This window comes from Pocillopora verrucosa, chromosome 1, assembly GCF_036669915.1.
Source record: "Pocillopora verrucosa isolate sample1 chromosome 1, ASM3666991v2, whole genome shotgun sequence".
NCBI classification, from domain to species: domain Eukaryota; kingdom Metazoa; phylum Cnidaria; class Anthozoa; order Scleractinia; family Pocilloporidae; genus Pocillopora; species Pocillopora verrucosa.
In genome coordinates, this window is record NC_089312.1 from 12,454,741 (window position 1) to 12,474,221 (window position 19,481).

At 35.9% G+C, this 19,481-nt stretch overlaps 1 protein-coding gene across 1 annotated transcript; it reads right to left on the reverse strand.

Moving 5' to 3' along the window:
* Positions 1–598: 598 nt before the first annotated feature.
* On the reverse strand, positions 599–19,418 carry LOC131770270 (allantoicase). Its single transcript, XM_059085980.2, has 14 exons — positions 19,282–19,418; positions 19,000–19,154; positions 18,560–18,760; positions 17,329–17,391; positions 14,925–15,138; positions 14,254–14,339; positions 10,079–10,199; positions 9,386–9,456; positions 8,582–8,719; positions 7,610–7,664; positions 3,526–3,575; positions 3,323–3,380; positions 1,854–1,942; positions 599–1,009 (listed from the first exon to the last, which is right to left on the reverse strand). Exons 3-14 carry the CDS (start codon positions 18,635–18,637, stop codon positions 863–865), a joined length of 1,170 nt encoding a protein of 389 aa, XP_058941963.1. The 5' UTR covers positions 18,638–18,760; positions 19,000–19,154; positions 19,282–19,418; the 3' UTR covers positions 599–862.
* Between the last annotated feature and the right edge of the window lie 63 nt (positions 19,419–19,481).

A 19,481-nucleotide genomic window follows, 5' to 3' on the forward strand; every position in this document is an offset into this window, starting at 1 on the left:
CGCTAGTGTTTCATACACTTTTAGCTTTCCTTGTTTCTTGATTGTTACGTTAGTATCTCTACTCTTGTATACTTTTACTTTTCATTTTTGTCGCCGAATGTTACGTCAGTTTTTTTGCACTTTCTTAAATTTCGTTATTGCCCGATTGTTATGCTATCTTGCACGCTTACAGTTTTCCTTGTACCCTGTTTGTTACGTTGAGCTCTCCTGCAATTTTAGTTTAATTTCCCTACCACTAAGGAAACTTACCGTAGAAGGATATTGCTGAGGCACAGGAGAAACTTTTCGGGCCGTTTTTCGTATTGTCTTTCGTATGCCGTGAAGAACCATTAAAACAATTTCTAAAGTGAAATAGGAAATTTTATTGTCCTAGCCCTAAGAAATATACTTCAGATTCTTGTGATAATTTTCAAAAAATCAATGAAAATCTGACCGTGTGAACATCGGTTCTGACAACCAAACTGTTCAATGAAACAGCTTCGTATTTGGCTTTAAGACATGTACTTGCAGCAGCTATGTTGCCGCAAATGTTTTCGAATAGTACCGGTATGCCATGGGTGCGCTAATCCTTACGGGAAAAAACATGAAGGACAACTGGTTCGGAGCGTGAGCTCAATAACATCTTTCTTCACTTACATCAACTTGATTATAATTTTCAATCGTCATTTGCATCATCGTTGCACATAAACATAATATATCGACATTCCACTTCCTAGAAATATGCAGGAAGTTTGTCTCCATGGACCTTATAAAACGGCATAGCTTGCCACAAGTCTTCTATAGTTCAGTGGCAGAGCGCGCCAATGGGAAATGGGAAAGGAAATGGGAATGGGAAATGGGAAAGTCAAAGTTTAAGGACGAATCACAAGCTTGACTTGCTGGAAAGGTCAGGCAAACCCCAACATCTCAGACGACTGATACCTCCGTCTGGATAAATAGTTAGCCGTACATGTGAAACGACACCACATTCTTCAAGCTTGGAGAAGAAGTGACCCTTGTGTGGAGACAACTGAAAAATAGGAAATGTATTTATCAATATATAATAAAAGTAAGTTCACTACAAAATCTTAAAAGGTCAATCCCTTTAAAAATAATAAAGTAATGCACCACCCGAAGAGGCTTCCTTTCACAGGCTTTAAGGGTACTCCAAAGAATTCCACGAACTGGGGTGGACTCCACGATAAGGAAAACTACCAAAGACACAAAAAATCTCTGAACACGCGCGTGTCAAGCAAGAAATACCGCGCGAGCAAACTTCATCATGATAAGAGTAAATTAACAGGTTTGCAAAGTGAAGGAGCCAATTCCGAGCGCTGTAGCGGTGCTTTGTTGTAATTCAACGTGCTTGAGGTAAGGTATAAATAAATCAAACATGTCCAGGGAGAGATCCTCAAAATGAAAGATATTGCCTCAGCATCTTTAAAAAACCTTCCGCCCCATTCTCATTGGAAGAAAAGTAAGTAGGAATAGGCAACACTCATCGTTTTAGCTTAAGATAAAAGATCGCGAATTTTTAGGGTTTAGCCCTTGTAAGATTTCTCTTACAAAACAGCAAACTGTTTCCTTTTTTTCTTCTTAAAAAAGGACTTTTCCACCGTAAAAATATAGAGGTCTACCGATATATTTGTTTTGATCTTGAGGTATATTCCTCTTTTTCCTATGGCCTCCACAATCAGATCAGGTGGGTGGTTCAGGGAACCATCCTGTTTGTGACATAACCTCGATCAAGCTTATTACTGAAAAAATTCTGAAAGCGTTTTGTGCAGCTGTTTTGCTTCAAAACATGTTTAGAAATTAAATTAGAAAAACAAGAAGGATGTGGTATGGCATAACTTAAAAAAAGAATAGAGCACCTTGGAAGTGGGTAAAATTGTTTTCCATTTTAGTGATGACCAGTCATCAGTGGAAGCATCTAATCTTTTAAGGTATGGCACAAAGACTCCTACCAAGAATAATAACAATAATAATAACAACAACAGCAACAATAGTAATAATGACAATAATCATTATAAACAATACCAAACTTATCAAAGAAACTACCGGCTGCAAAAAATTAGGGAAACTAATCAGAAATTTAAGGAAGACTTCATAAAATGAAAACTCGTGAACAACCTCCAATAGCTGTTATAAGGTGTTCAGTATGATTTTGTTCAGGGTCTATGATTTTCTAACCTGTAACATTCTCTTTTATCCTGTTGTTGTACATTGCTTTTTTATCATCTTGGGTATGATGATTCCCTTATAAATTGTTTATGGAATACTCGCTGTCACTGACAACATTAATGATACCAGTATAATTTACAGTGTACAGTAGTGTTTGTAAACTCATCAATATGCACCCCCCCCTCCCTCAGAGTTCCCCACCAGGAGCCAATCCCCAGACTTTCAGACTTTGGGCTGATCTTGCACTGAGTTACTGAGAATTATTTGGTGAGCTACATGTAGTACGTCATCACTACAAGGTAGGTTCAGATATTACATGCATCCTGCATAATTATTACCATCAGCAATGCTGCAATTGTGAATGAATAGTCAGAGTAAGAATTATGGCAAAGTCACTTAGTGCAGTCCCCAAACAAAGATATTGTTTGTCTTGTGACAGGTTTGGGTGAAAGAAATCTGAGTGCCCCCTTTAGAATCAAACCCCACATCCTCCAGTGTCACCCTTCACCAAGCATCCTAGTCTTAAATGACTTTAAATATATGAAAATCATGTAAGTGAACTTTAGGTTAAGAAATGAATATGAAAGAGATATTTGCAGTGATGAAAGCTACTTAAGCAGTAGCTAAAATAAGGCATGAAAAATTTAGGCCTCTATGAGATGATACGCCCTCATTTTCACTACCGCTTAAGTTTTGTTCATTATTGTGAAGATCACTCATATTCACATCCTAGATTTGTTATCATGATTACCACTGTTATTATTGTGACTCTTATTTTTTTATGGTATATCCAATTTGGTCTGTAATCATTCTAGTGATGAACAAAATCAAAAGACATGCTGAGAGTCCAATTTGTTTATTACAAGTACCATTACAGACAGAACTGGACAACACAAAATCCTACCACCAATCCATATCCAATAGTGTACACATACAGCATGTCCAATTACACAGGCATGTGTATACTGTCCTATAACACTGACCAATTACAAGCATGATGCAAACACTGTCTAAATGGTGCTCAAATTGGGCTGGTGAGAAACAATCACCTTCCAGTATTTTGTTATAGTTTTGATCTTATCAGGATCAATAATATTATCAATATTGAAATAATTAATATCCTTGTCATGGATCATCATCACCATTTAGTTAATTTTACCTTCCACTACACAGGAATGGGGAAAATTGCCTTTAAAGTGATTGGTGTCAATTTCAATCTACAAAAACAAACAAACAAACAAACAAACAAAAGAAATAAGAAAGCACAAAAATTTAATTTTCTGCAACTTCACTTTCCTCTAGCTAGAAGACAGTAACTGAATTCTTTATTGTATTTTATATGTATAATTAAAAAAATCCCACCTTTTTCAAAATTCCTTGATGTGCTAATTGAATAACTGCCCATTCACAACCTGTTATTGAATGATATAAATGTGTTTATGGTATTGATGATTAATCAGCAATACATTTTTAGTAGGCCTGATTAATGCGAGTGTTTATGTTTGCATAAGGCAACTTACAAACAAGTGTCATTCATTTTTTATACTTTTGGGAAAAAACAATACTAATGTAAACTTAATTTTGAATTTAAAGGAGAGGAGGCACAGTCAAAATAAAAAACATAAACTGAAAGAGGAAGGCACCTGCCAATTCCAGGCTACATTAGCTATAGGTGGATCCTCACTCTAACAGATTCCCATTCTGCAAAATTCACATATTTTGTGAGTAATTGTTTACATTGATGTTCTCTTTCGTGGAATGGATTTCAGTATTTGTAAAAACACTACAATCCAAAGCTTGAATTTTAATGCCCCCTTTGATGTGGTTGACCCACTCCTTGTGACTGAATACCTTAGAAAATGACTTTGGTATAACAGATACTGCTCTTAAATGGTTGCAGTCTTACTAATCATTTTCGAAAACATGCCCTCTATCAAATGAGTCAACTTATCCTGTAGAGTGCCTCAAAGAACCTGTCTGGGTTCCGTTCTTTTTTTTCTCCTCTGCTTGTAAGAAAACATTATTTCCACCTGTGCATGCCTTTGTAGACAACACTCAGATCTACTCCTTATTTTCATTTATCTCATAATAAATGACTCTATAGAGCTGAATTCTTGATTTTTGGTACCTGTGGTCAGCTGTCCACAATAAATATCGACCAACTCTAACATGGTTGGAGACTCAACTGTTGAGCCAGTAAAAAGTGCCAGAAATTCAGGTTCTTGGTTTGACTAAAGCATGACCAAGGATTGTCATAAAGGGAACAATTGCCGCAAAGCTTTTAAGGGTCTCTACAAAACCAAACAACTAAGAAATCACATCCTAACACATCTCACCCTCATATCATATTATTTCTACCTCAAAGACCTTCATTGACTACCTGTACAGTTTTGAGTCAAGTTCAAAGTATTATTATCTGTTTTAAAAACTTTTGTTGGTATGGCACCATGTTGCATCTGTCATCACATCAGAGAAAAGGGATTTTTCAGAACTTCTCTGCAGTCCAATGAACCTGCTGTGTTAGAGGTGTCTTATGTGAGTTGCAAGAGTTTAGGTGATCAAGCCTTAATGTCTCACTGGTCCATCTAAGTGGAATAGTAGCTTGCAAAGTTGATTACAACGCCTCATAACTATGTTACTTCTAAGAAACAGATGAAGACATGCCCATCAAAAAAGCATGATATTTAATGGTATTTTAGATTTTAAATTTAAATATTTTAATTTTCTTCAAATTGTAAAGCCCTTTTGAAAATTTCAGATAAAAAGTGCTTTTGAATATTTTATATAAAAAGCACTATATACAAATTAATCATTCTTCTTATTATGAAAAACCTGAAAAGCCAAAGAGGAAATTAGGTAACACTATGTAAGACTTCCTTCTAGAGTTTTATGATCTTTTTCTCCCTTCTATCCCTTTTTTTCTTGTTTTTAAATCTGAGATAATTCATGAATTTTTAAGCTGATCCTATTAAAGAACTGCTCCATTTTGTAATAGGATAACATCAAGGACAACTTTTCATATTCTAACCTTGAGGTCAGAACAAATAATATTGTTGCAAGGACTCTGTTTCAAAATACAAACATAGCTCTGACATCTCTTGCAAAATTGTATTGATTTGTAATTGGAGGAGCTGATTTTTCACTTTCCTGCTCTAGATGAAAAATAATCATATCTTCAACTTTTCCTTTTGACCTCTCCTTCCCATGAATTTTCTGCTCTTCATTTCTTTTCCATCTGCCTTCATGACCCCTGTTTCTTCTTTTTTTCATGTTTTTTTTTACCAGATCTTCATCATTTTTCTCTGGACCTTTTCACCTTTTGAATTTTTTGTTACTGAAATCTATTTTGTGTGGTATCACAAGCCCTTTGACTTTTCTTTTCAAGTCCCTTTTAACTAGATCTTTGCCTTCCAACCCCATTATTTTTTCCTGCTCTCTTTTGTATTCTTCTCTACCACAGATGTTCCTGACTTCAGCTGTGGTATTACTTGTTCTTTGTTATATCTCTACATGTGCAAGCAAGCCTTTTTAAATTGCTTTTGAGCTACTCCCAACTTTCTTCTTGCCTCTAAATTTTTGTTCCATATCTTTCTACCTCATTTCTGACCATTAAGTTAACATCGTCTCCTCAACATTGACTTTGAATCGTTATTTCCATTTGACACAGCTAGTAGCTGTCAATAAATATCCTGGGCATGCTCAGTGTAAATTGTAAAATACACAAAAAGTGTTCTCAACTGTGACATAGAATGTGATTTCAAGCCAAAAACCTGAATTGTTAATCAACTTCTCACATACATCTTTTTAACATCTACTTGCCTATACAAAGCACATGTGCAATGATCAATCTGGTGCCCATAATACACCTTGCCATTGCACTGCTCTCAAGTATGTTCACTTCACTAGATTGCACATATCACATTTATTTTATGTTTCCTTGCCAATGGAAATTAGATGTCCTAGTCACAGATGGATGCATACATAGACATTACCTACTCCAACATCATCACCACACATGCAATGCAAAAACCTGTGCCAGCAATGTAACAGGTTGCTTGCTTTAAAAGTAACATCTCGTAAGTATGGTGAGCATTGACCATTGTATAGTCACTTGATTTCTTGGCTTGATTGATTGACAAATTTTCTGAAGTATGGAGCTAAGTTGCAAGTTGTAGAAATGCAAGTAGTAGAAAAAAGGGGGTTCTGGTGCATTTTGAAAACAACCTTGATTTTTACAGCAACTCATGAAATTTAACCTTAACTTCAAAAAACATTTCCTATGCATTTTGGAGACAACCTTGATTTTAAGGCACCTTGAATTTTTCACATGTAAATAATATTCACAATGTCTCACTCGTGAGTTCTGAAGAGGATGTGAATGTTATCATCTTGAAAGATCATCTCGAACAATTCTCTTGAAATATTCTCTTGTTTGGCCATCAGCATGTTCATTGTTTGCATGAAGATTTTCAAAACAGTGTCTTTGTAAACAAGAAGTTGTCTCATTAATAAGTCATGCTTTCAAGCCCATGGTTAATGATGTTGAGCTCAGCATCTGAGAGGATTAAAATGTGACATTTAACATTCCCTGAGCCTGATGCTTTCCTGTTAATTGTGAGCTGAACTCCTTCTTCTATATCCACCAATCTCAATCCATTTCCATAAAGATCATTGTCTCTTGTACTCCTGAGATCGATGAAAAGAGCAAATGATTTTCATGAAGGTTTAAACTAAGACTGTCATACTTTTCTCATTTACAGAGACAAGCTTATGACAAAAGAACAAATCGAGGCACACCACAACTTCTTCATAAGAAGATACAAAATTGATACCCATCCTGTCGAATGAAACCATGAAGCATGCTTGCATGTGCAAAGACTTGAATTTCAGATGATGTTGCAAAATTCACGCATATCATGTGTGATGAAGCAAATGCATGAATTATTCATACAAACAATCCACACCCCGATGGTGCAACAAGAGAAGCATTCAAGAGAATTTTTCAAGAGAAGCGTTCAAGATGACCACTCAAGATAATAATATTCAGACTACTGAAGATGATAATATTCAGAACTCATGAGTGAGACATTGTGAATATTATTCACCTGTGAAAAATTCAAGTTGCCTTGAAATCAAGGTTAAATTTCATGAAATGCCTTAAAAGTCAAGGTTGTTTTCAAAATGTACCAGAATCCCCCTTTTTCTACAACTTTGCATATGTGCTCTGTGATCACAGCTGGTGATAAAAGATGTTTGTAGAGAACTCTTACAGCAGAGGGTAATGACAACATTTTGCTCTCAGAGCTATAATAATTAAAAATCTAAACATCATGCATCAAATAATTTATGTCAAGTTTATTTATATCCATTTTCATTCCTTTTTTTCACAGTTAACTGCAGAGGTCACAAGTACAGGGATCTTATTAAAAAGTTTCAATTGACTAACCTGGTACTTTTAAGCATCCATCTTCTCCTACCTCAATTATACTAGGACGATCAAGCTACAAAAAACCATTTACTAGTTAATTGTTATGAGACATAATGCTATGATCAGTGCCATGATCACTCTCGCCATTTTGCATTGATAGTCACCAGATTCTATTTTTCTGTGTGCAATTTCACATTTTATATGTCAACAAAATGCAGAAAGAACAAATCAGGGACACAAGAGTACGAAGCCAGGGTGTAACTGTTGTTCTTACCACATTATGGTATGAGAAAACAATTCTCATTGACATCTGTAATTCCCAAAGTAGAAATCTGTAATTTGTGAAATAGAAACCTGTTGATGATTTGTGAAATAGAAACCTGTTGATGATTTGCGAAATAGAAAACCGCTAATGATTTGCAAAATAGAAATTTGTAATTTGCAAAATTGAAGTCTGTAACTTGAGAAAAAACAATCCCTGTGGAAAACTCCACAGGCCAGAAGAATGGATCAGTCAGTTCACTGCAAGTGGGATTTGGGTTTGCAACCTACCAAATAATGATAACCATACAAGAACTACCAAAAGTGAGAAATGAAAAATTTGTGTGGTGTAGTTTGCAAAATCTCCACCGCATTATCTATGTAAAGGGAAATTTCCTACTCAGGCCTTACTCCAGGCTAAAGGCACCATATATTTAGCTGTACTAAATTATAAGGTGTAATCAATGAGGGTATTATTGTTGTTGATAAATAATTATAATTCCTGGTGAATGGATTTCATTAACTTGAAAGCTCTGAACTTTCTAAGTTGACATTGTCTTTCCACTTTAAAATTTAAGCATAAGAGAATTTTAAGATAAACTCCTTGATGAGAACTTCAAATCATTTAGAATTAATTTTGTGCATTGCTTCATCCACCAAAGGGAACAATGTGGACTATTAAAAAAAGGAGGGCTGCTATAGAGAGGTTCCAACCAAACAAATTCTTACCCTGCGAGCCGTCTCCCAGCCTTCACCCATATTAGCTGCTAACCCAGGAGCAATAAGATTGCGAGGGTGCCCAAAGTGCATGTCACTCCAACCTACAACCATTCCACCATTCTCCATAGCAGCCAGGTCAACAGGCACCTGTATGGCAAAAATGTGTTTATCCTGCTTAACCATCACACAAGGTGTACTGAGGCAGTTGGCAGTGGTAATATTTGTGAATGTTTCATTCTATCTTCCTATCATGGCTACATCAACATTGACCAATGTGTATTTGACTTTATTTTGTGTCTTCTTTGTGTCTCCTCCGGCCCTGTACCCACACAGCTCTTTTGGATTTTCCAAGGGAGTGGATTGAAATTGTGGGCTTTAGCTTCAAATAACATGCATGAGAAAATGAGTTAGGCCTCTCCATGAATGAAGAATTTCTTGTTTTGACTCGAAGAAAAAAAAGAAAGAAATTTTAACTGCAGAATATTTTTAGTTGTTGCCCTGGGTGTACCCTTCTTTTGAATGTAAGTAAATTCCATTTTGGTTGAAAAAAAATTCCAAAATTTTCCAAAATTAGTGGTCATATGATTAACTGCTTATGGAATGAGTTTGGCTCTAGGTCACAACACATGGACCCAGGGCAATCAATAAGTAGGTAGTATTGTAGTGATAGATATTTCCTCCCAGCCTCCACTCACCAGTACTAAGAGAAGGGTGGAAGGTTTTAAAATTTATTGCTTTTAAGTCTGAGTTTACTATATTAAAGAATAAAAGAACTGTAGGATGTCACTATTTTCAAAGTAGTAAAAATTTAACCTTGTTTTTGTCCAAGTGATTCCAATCCTTGACTGCTTTTCCATACACTCTTAGTCGTGCAACCCCACCATCTATAAAATAAAAAAAAAGCAAAACAGTAACTTGTGATTATTTATACCCTTAGGGCATAGAATGAATTGTCTACACTATGACAAACTTGTCCTGGTAAAATATAGATCAAACTACATTTAAAATCAGATTTCAACTTCTCAATAATTTATAGTATCACTAAGCTCCAGAGAAAGGGCAAAGGTGGTGAAGAATACTCTACAGTCTACATCAGATATGACAGCTTTCTCCACCTCAGCTTTGGTTGGGAGATTAGTAAGTGTTTGTCATTGATGGAGAAGGGCTGTCGAGAACACTATTATATGCTATGAAGTGTTCAGCCCAGCCCTCTACAAACTCCTCTTTGTCAGTGATCAGGTTATTCCTGTTTGCAACATTTACAACTACTCGTTGCCTATTTACAACTACTCGTTTCAGTAGTGTTCATAGCTGCGAGGATCTCCTAATTTCATCTTTCCACCGCAGTGCAAATATGTGAATTTTCATATATCTAAAATCTTCAAGGAGGGGAGATGTTCCTGATGGAGTGAAGCCATAGACAGTCTTGAGCACGCTGTTCAAATTTTTCTGTAGTTTTAATCAACAAAGGACTGGAAATCCTACAAGTTGCTCTCATTAACTTACCTGGATAGATATTAAGTCTGAGATGAGTCCACCTTTGGGAGTTGTTGATGTTGAAAAAGTTATGAGCTGTCGAAGGGTAACCTGGTTGTAGCTTTGTCATTGGTAAAATATATGTCCATTCCTGCATCAGAGAATAAAACAAATCACACACTCAGTTGTGCACCAAAATGTTGTGGCTGATGTGTGAGTTCATTAGTTTATCAATATAAATGTCACATCACATTTAACCCTTTAACTCCCAACATTGCATTCCCCTGTCTGTCAAATGATTCTCATTATGTTAGTATGGAGAATTTGGTATTGGATCAATTATTTATCCCATCATTGATATTTTTCTTTATTCTCATCACTTGTACTGCTAAAGTAAGGAAAAATTCTGTCTTAGTCAGTCATGGGAGTTAAAGGGCTAACAGATATTTCGAAGTGACACTTTTAAGGGCACACATTAAAAGGAGTGTAACAAAATAATCCATTCAAATACCTGATCCTAAAAGAACTCATAATTGTTGTACTTGAATGTTCACGTGAGTGTGATTAGATATTTTGAAACATCTTGGGTATTTCACATGTGATAAATTGAAACCTAAACAGACCCAACATTTAAGAGGCCTGTATCATTTAAGACAGTATCTGAGAGCTATAGTATCATTTGACTCTGTGAGTAATAGAGAAATCCATGAAGTTCCTGCACTGGTAACAATTCAATGAAACAGTCACAACGGTGACCTGTGAGTTAAGTGTTAAATCTGAAGGAGCCACTTTCCAGACACCCCGAATAGCAAAGCTCATCTGAAGCCACATGTAGAATGCCCCCACAATCACATTGTCTGTAGCAATGGACATAGTACACCTAGGATAGGGGGTATAATTAAAGAGACTGCAGTCTCCCTTATGGGTGACCCTAAAAGCTGGAACAAAGGAAGAACGGAATGGCAGAAAATGACCCCAAATCCTAAAACATGGAGTGGTGGAAAATGACCCCAAATCCTAAAACACAGAACAGTGGAAAATGACCCCATATCCTAAAATACGGAATGGTGGAAAATAACCCCAAATCCTAAAACACGGAATGGTGGAAAATAACCCCAAATCCTAAAACATGGAAAGGATGTCATGTTGCGCAAACTGTTTGTACAAAGGCACTCAAGCGCTTAGCATATTCATTCCCACAACAATAACGTGTGTGACTAAAATCAAGTGTTATTAATTTCTTTTCCTTTACTGAAAGGTATGAATAATAATGAACCATTATGCACAAAAAGATGGCTACATTTTCATGTTGTAAACCTGTTTAATTACCTTTTGTTATGCTAAATTTACCAAGAGTTTTAGTTGCAGCATAAAAAGTCACACAACATGTGAAAACCAACTTGACATACCACATTACAATAAACAATTGTAACTTTGATACGTTCCCTGGTCACATCTGCATTGATTTAATGAAACAACAATATACATATGCTTGTAAATGTGAGAACATAACAGTGTTTTCAGGCTTCTCAAAAGATAACAATGTTCAGCCCCAGCTCCAAACTTAGACTAGCATGTGAGCAGGCCCTCATTATGAGTCCTTCAATACGAATGTTTCTTCATCCACAATTAAGTTTTAGGCCTTGAGTAACACTAGGTGAAGAGAGGTTTGCAAGGGATCCTGCACATGGGAATTTCTCAATGGGTGAAAAGGCAAAAGAAAGTTAGCAGAAGGTAGCCATCAAAAGGAATTTGAAGAATTTCTTCTCGACCAGGTGCCCAAAACAAATTGTCAACTCTAGGGCGTTTAAATTGCCCTTCCTGAAAGGGAAGTATAATTCAGACGGATCTCTGGATTGTCACGGTTTACCATTATTTGCACAGGAACAGTTGCAAGACAAAGAAGAGGCTATCAGTCGAGGATCCCATGGTTTGGTTTTTGTGGCAAGAAAAAATTCTGAGAAGGTTGTAATCAAGAAGCTATTAGGTGGAGATGAGAAAAAAAGCTTCTTTTCCCCAAAGAAACAAAAATACTCCATGGGATTAAAAGTGAGCATAAAGTTAAGTTTAAAGCTGTGTGCATGCAACCGTTTGCAACAATTCTTGAATATTTGTTTTTCGACTTCACTCCCTTCGGCAGCTCAAAAATTGTCTGGACCAATTTCTTTCACAATTTTTTTAAACAAATTTTTAAAACTGAACTAATGAGGAACACTTTGCAAATTGTAGTTGCAAAACTTCTTTACTCTCAAATGCATTTCGTCTAGCTGTCGTAGACTTCTCCAGGGAGTTTTACAAGTTGAAACTAAATGCCTGTATTTATAAGCCATAGTTAGAGGCTATACAGGGGCCAGTGACCACAAAGGCTTGACCAAACATACGAACAGGAGCAGGCAAAGTTGTGAAAAATTAAAAAAAAAAAATTTTAGGATTTGGGGTCATTTTCTGCCGTTCCATGTTTTAGGATTTGGGGTCATTTTCCACCATCCTACCGTTCTGGCTTTTAGGGTCCCTCCTCCCTTATGGCTCATAGAGTTTTGCTTGTCAAACAATTTGCTGCCCTCCTTCCAAGGATTATGGCTATGAAATGGAGACCAAATACTGTAATCCAGATTTATGGTACATGTTTATTTGAGGTGATAGCATTGACTCAAAGTAAGGTTGTCAAAATGAAACTAAACTGCAAGTCTTGTGCAATGACAAGGACCAAAAATGATGAATGAAACACTAGGAGGAATAGATAATACACACTGTATGACATTAATGATAAACAACCAAGGGCAACCAGCCATCATGATTCAGTTCTGGAACATTCCATACTGCAACCTCACATCAGATTTCAATCTTGAGAAGGTTTTTGAATTGCAACACCAGTCAAGAAAATACTGTGATCAAGTTCAAGGTGAACTCCTTGAAATTTCAAAGAAACATTCTAGGGAGAATTGTCTGTAGTGTGGACTGATCAAACCCCCTAAGAACCACTCTGTCAAGATTATATGTAATGTTAAAAGCAAATGGCGAGTATGTAACAGAAAAATATGAACAAGTCAAGTGAGGGACCCGAAAAATATCTAGCTGGATAGCAGGTTAGAGACAATGCAACAGTAGCTGCTCAAAACATCTGGTAGACATGCATGATAAGCATGCAGTACTAGATGCCAAAATGGAAAGGGTTTGGGGTACCACATACGCCAGGCCATGCAACCATGCTAAATAGACTTTGCAATTTGAAGGTAAAGACAAAGTGCCATGGTGTCTTATTGGCCTGGAAGTAGTGCTCATGCTGCAAAAAAGGTCAAAGACCTGCTATATGGGAATTGGCACTTCAGACAATACCCTTTGAAATGTAAATAAATCTCTCAACGTCACTGAGACTGTGACATTGAGAGATTCAACAACAATACACTTTACTGTCTAGGAATGTGCAACTTCAATTGGGGAGGGGAAGGGGGGGTATTTTTATAAGATGTTGTTCAACTCAAACTGCATTTCCTAATGGTTCCTTAATAGCAGCACCTTGAATGTTATGTGTCAATCAATACTGTTAAGTGACTAGACCTAAGGTTCAGTTGACATGGTGTGAGAGTGGTATTCGATCAAAATTTAAATTCATGCAAAATTCATTGCCAGATGGTATAAAATATCTTGGAGAGTGTGAGGTACCTCTGAACAAATGGAGAAGCAAAACCATCAATGGGAACAGTGTAATCACTTGGTCAAACTAAAGCAGTCACACAAAGGGATCAATGTTGGGCTATAACATAACAACATATGACAAAAAATTGCTCTAGGCCTCTTACCCTTTAAATTTTTATGGAATTTAGGGGTACACAGAAATTGACTCTGTCAATTACTCAAATTATGTGTGGGAAAATGAAGAGTGCTGTTGATCAAATGATGGTTAGGATCTTGATACTTTTGGAAAGCAGTTCTACTGAAGATCTTGAGTGAAAACATTTTATGGTTATTTTCTAATAATTACCTTTCTTCGAAATTTTGATAGCATTAACTAAGTATTTGTTAAAAATACCAGCCAACTTTTGTCCTAAGATGTCAAAATTCTGAAAAACATGAAAACTGATGAAGTGCGTGTTAGTTGAGATCTCTTGTACATGTAATTCTCTTGCCATCCAAATAGTGCATTCTTCTTCACCAATAAACTAAAAGTAGGAGTCAAAGTTTACAGATAATGATTCTTTACATACCTGTGTGAGTTGGGCTACTTTTCTTACCCAGTCAGCACAAGCTGCACTTCCCATCATACTCTTTCGTTGTGGGAATATCACTGAATCTGATGTTAAATCAAATAAAAATTCAAAATGAAAATGATAGGTAAGCTACAACTTACAGCATCTATGAATTGTATCTATGAAAGGACATGGTATGGTATGGTATGGTATTTTAGAGGTACTTCAAAAGTTCAGCTTCAAGAAATCCAAGATATTCCTAAAAAATTTTACTCATTCATGTGCCCCTCCAATTCAACAAAACAAATTTTGCTTTAACTTGATTTGGACATAACCTGATTTGTGATGGTTGAGCTCACTGTTAAAACAAGTTTTGCTGGACAAGGGAACCTTAGCTATAGAATAAACCCCTTAGAAAGCCCCAAGAACAAGCCAGCAGCAACAGTTCTAAAACTAACTAACCTGTACTTTACAGTAAAGACGTTGATGCTAGAGATAGCACAAAGATTATTGTGAGTCCTATTTGAAAGACGTTAAAGTCTAAACATTAGGAGACGTTATCACAAAAGCAGAATATTCTTCTTATATATTTAGACCATGAGCAATGGAGAGGTATTAGTTTCAAACCCTTGAGCTGTTACATGGCATCTTCACAAAGAGCTGGAGATGTTTAGTCCAAATACTCTTACCATTTTCAAGGCAGGCAGCTTGAATAGAAGCTTTAGGAGGATAGTTGCCTGTGAAGTATGACGTATCAATATCAAGTCCGTGGATTACTCCAGGTATCCCAAGTTTTATTATACACCAGTCATGCCCAGGAATTCTCTTACGCCTTGTTTCCCATCCATCCATCCACTTGCCGTATGATGTGAACACTCCTTCACGCCACTCTGGAGGAGCAAGCTACAAGATTTAACTAAGTTAAATATGAGATACAGCCTTTATTAAGAACTTAGCCGGCAGACTTCAATGAAGCTTTAAAATTTTTGAGAAAGCTGACACAGCCAGCTGAATGTTAATTTTGTGTTGTTGCTATTTCTTAATTAAATTAAAGGTTTAAATAAATTTGAGAAGAAAACATGTATGAGCTGATCTTTCTAGCAGAGCTTAATTTTGTTATCGTCTCACAGTACTTTTCTCTTTCCAGGTGTATAAAGTAGTACCCGCAAATTGTTAGAAAAACCTGGTGAAAAGTGACAATGGGTAACCTGCCATTGAATAGCATCTCATGTTAATTACTTGCTTGTTTTTCTTAGCATTACAAATTATTCATTTGACTCATAATGTTTCTTTTACTTTTTTCCATTTTATTTTAAATTTATTTAATTACAAAAGAAAAAACAGATCAAAACAAAACAAATTTTTATTTTTATAGATTCTTTTCTTTTCCCTTTCTTTCTTTCTTTCTTTAGGGCAAAACATATTCTACACAAAGTATATTATTTTAATATATGTTTTATATATGAGAGAAGGACTGGTTTCAGAGTCAAAGGCCCAGGAGACCTGATCCAGCCAGGGTAGAAAAGGCTTCCATTTTTTTTGTGTTGCTTGGTGTCCTGTTTTCTAAGTGATGTATATGTTTCAGATGAATCAAGAAGTAATGTTTTGAGTTGGATAAAGTTATTTTGATCAACATATCCAAATATAGTGTTTAGCCATTAGGCAGCAAAAATTTATTTAGAGTTTGAAATTGGAGCTGTCAAGCCTAAGACTTAAAGCTGTTTCCATGAGTAGTTGGTTGTCTTTTGGGAGAATCTGACAGGACTGAAGCCATGTTGCAAGATTCTGCCACAACATTTTTGTTTTTTGGCATTGCCAGAATATGTGAAACAGATCTTCTTTTTCGTTATGGCAAAAGTTGCGTTTTCTGTCCTGTCTAATTCCTTTTTTTTGTAAATAGCTATTTGTCGCTAGCCGTCTATGCAAAAATCTGAAATTGATATCTTTTAGTTTTAGAGTTCCTTGTGCACACAGCAGATGTTTGATTGACTTTCCTACAATCAATGTTTCTATTGGTTGTAGAACCGATATCTTTGTGCCACTTCTCTTGACATGGTATTGGTCATTGGCCTTTATCAGATATAAGTTGATAGTATACAATTCTTGAAGACTTTTGGCTTTTTAAAAATGTATTAAAAAGTTGTGTTGTTTGGATTTATTGTTGCAAAAGTTTTATTGCGAAGATTATTCCAAAAAACATTAGCTGTTTTATTTGGATTTCATATTTATTTTGAAAGCTGACAAGGGAAATAAAGTTATTAGAATTATCTGTTGAATGTTTTATTTTTGCTACACTCCTGGAAAGCCATTCTTTATATAATACTGTTGCATTGTTTATTCTTATTAATGAATTTTGCCAAAGAGGTAGAGACAAAAAATGGTCCTTGGACACTATTCTTCCTTCAAAAAAAGTATCTGACCATATTTCTACAATTATTTTAATATGCGGATCTTCAGTTAAGATTTCCTTTAAAAAAACCATTGCCTCCATACTTTCCTAGCTCTAAATTAAAGATAATTTTCCATTTGCTACTGTTTTCTGGATCTAGATATTTTTTAATCCAAGTGGCTTTAAGTGACTTGACTTGATGATAATTATGCAATATCAAATAAAAACACAAAAATCAATATATGGCTCACAATGTTATGTTTCTCCTAACCAACAACTCAGTACTATGGGCATTTTTGTTTATTATACAATTTTCATTTCTATAGAAAGTTTTAACAAGCAAATTTCCCTGATAATCAATAAAAAGATACCCAATATTTACCCAGAGATAAATACTATCTGCCTCTCCTCTTTAAATTGGAATTTAACAAGAGAGCAGAATCTATGAACTCTGATAGATAAATCAGTTAGCATGAGTGTAAGTATGGTTATTAATCTTCAAGTAGTGTTCTACATAAATTGGGTTCCGATTGACACTAATGCTTGATATTTGTAATGTTGCAGCTTATATCACTCACAATTCACCATTGACTATGAACAATTATTATTGATAGAAATCTGCGACATGGTTTGGATTTCCCTGACTTTCCCATAGCTTTTCAGCTAATCAGTTTTCCCCTGGTAGAAATGAAGCTTGAGATTACCTTCAATACATTTTCAGCGACAGCAAACCAATCATCTGTGGCAAACATTATTTCACCTCCCACCTGAAACACAGCAGTCTTGTGTTAGTAAATTCCAGGGTATTATTCTTCCCCATGATTGAAACCCAACGTGCCCTACAAAAAAAAGTGTGGTTACCCTGAAAACTTGGAATCTCAGTGAAAGATACACTGAACAAGGTGTTTTTACCAGCTTTTTTTCAGTTAAACTTATCAAAATGTGCTCTTCATGGACAACAGATATTTCAGCAATGTTTAAAAGTATCATGTAACCTCCAATGACACTGCTAACCTTTATTGTCTTAGTTAGAGTCTCACTAAATGTGAGTGGTATGGCCTTTTCTATAACACTTGGTATGGATGTTACTGAAATGCTCAATAATGGAAGTTACTTTGTGGAGCATTTTGCTTGAAATATATTGAAATTCAATGATTTTCATTGTAAGACATGGTCACAAGGACATCTGTCATATATGAAGACCTTATCATATTGCTGAATTTCATTGTAGAGAATGCAGGTAACAACAATTAAGCTATTATCCATGCCAGTATCTTTCTTGTTCTTCTTGACTTAAAGTAAAATTCAAATTTTTGAAATGAGCACTCATCTTCTTGATTTGAATAACTTACATACACACTTGTTCAGTATGTTGAGTAAAGGAGGTCATTAAAATTTTGAGGACATCCTAGTCATAATAACTTTATAGTGACCATTAATGAAATTAAGGGAAAAACCCTGTTGTTAAGCTTATTAAGTGTACTTTGTTAAAATTCACAACAGCGGAATGTGTGCCTTGAACTTGCCAGATATAATAATGATTTCATTTATATATGGCCAATGGCCTCTCGAATTTGAAGCAAGTTTGGTTTACCTACTAATAACATACATTGGAAAATTTCAGCGTACTCATTGGCTGAGAACACGTCAATTAAATCCGATTGAAAAGAAAGCCACGAAAATGGCGGACAGGTCACGAAAGAGTAACAAAGTTTTGAAACAGAGTTTGAAGGAAAGTGCTGAGAACAAAACCACTCAACAAAGTACAAAAAACTGGCTTAAAGTCTGATATATTCCAAATTACTCAAGAAATCATGTCATTCCCTATAAAAACAATGCGAAGATAACCAAAGTATCGTAGTTTTCACTAGGATTTATTGCTCAAAGATACTCGTAAATGAGTGGTCTAAAGCGGATCAGCTGTTGAGTTCTTACCCTGCAACATGCTAAGTCGTTTAAATCGACGAAGGTCGGAGTGGCCTCACGCGATTTCTTCTCGCCTCTCTGCGCCATGTACTAATTTAAGCGATTCGGTTGTGAAATCTGACCACTGTCTCTTTCGTAATGCACGTGACCTAACCAGGCCAACCAGGGTATGCTCGGCTGTGCTTTAAATCCTCTTGAGCCTGCGTTCTTCTAACCATTATCACGCGGAAAAAGTTAAAAAAATGAATCATAAGCAGTTACTAATTGACGAACGTCAAGAGTGGCTTCTCTTTTGAAATGGCGGTTATGCTCGACAAGGCTTCTTGAGCCTGCGTTCTTCTGGCCATTATCACAGGAAAAAAGTGAAAAAATTCATGATAAATTTAAAAAGAGATATTAAAATAAAATAAATAAGAAAATAAATGAATGAATATTCACTAAAGGCTTACCATAGGCGAGTGGAATGGAAGGAGATGGAGAGGACAACGCGCTTCGTAAAGAGACCAAGTAAAGGCTTGTTCTTGAGTATAGCTTCTGAGCGCAACTGATAACTTTATAGAACTAAGATGGTGGACTGTCAGAGGAACTTTAAATCCCTTAAGAACTGTTACAAAAACAAGGTGAATAAAGACCATGTGTAGCTTCATTACCCAAAAAGTGTTTTTGAGATGAAAATAACCATCTGAAATGTTTTTCACATACACCTAAGGCTCTTCAAACAAAGGACTTACTGAAAATTATTGCATCCTCCTATCTATCAAAAAAATCTAGGCTGTACATCTAAACACCATGTCGACCACCATGTTTGATCCTACATGGGCTAATATCTCCACGATACACTACGAGGTAACTACGAGGACTACGAGGTACCCCTTAGGTTGCTCTGAGATTTGTCTGGTCTGACGGTCTGGGTCCCCCTTAAGCCAGCAAT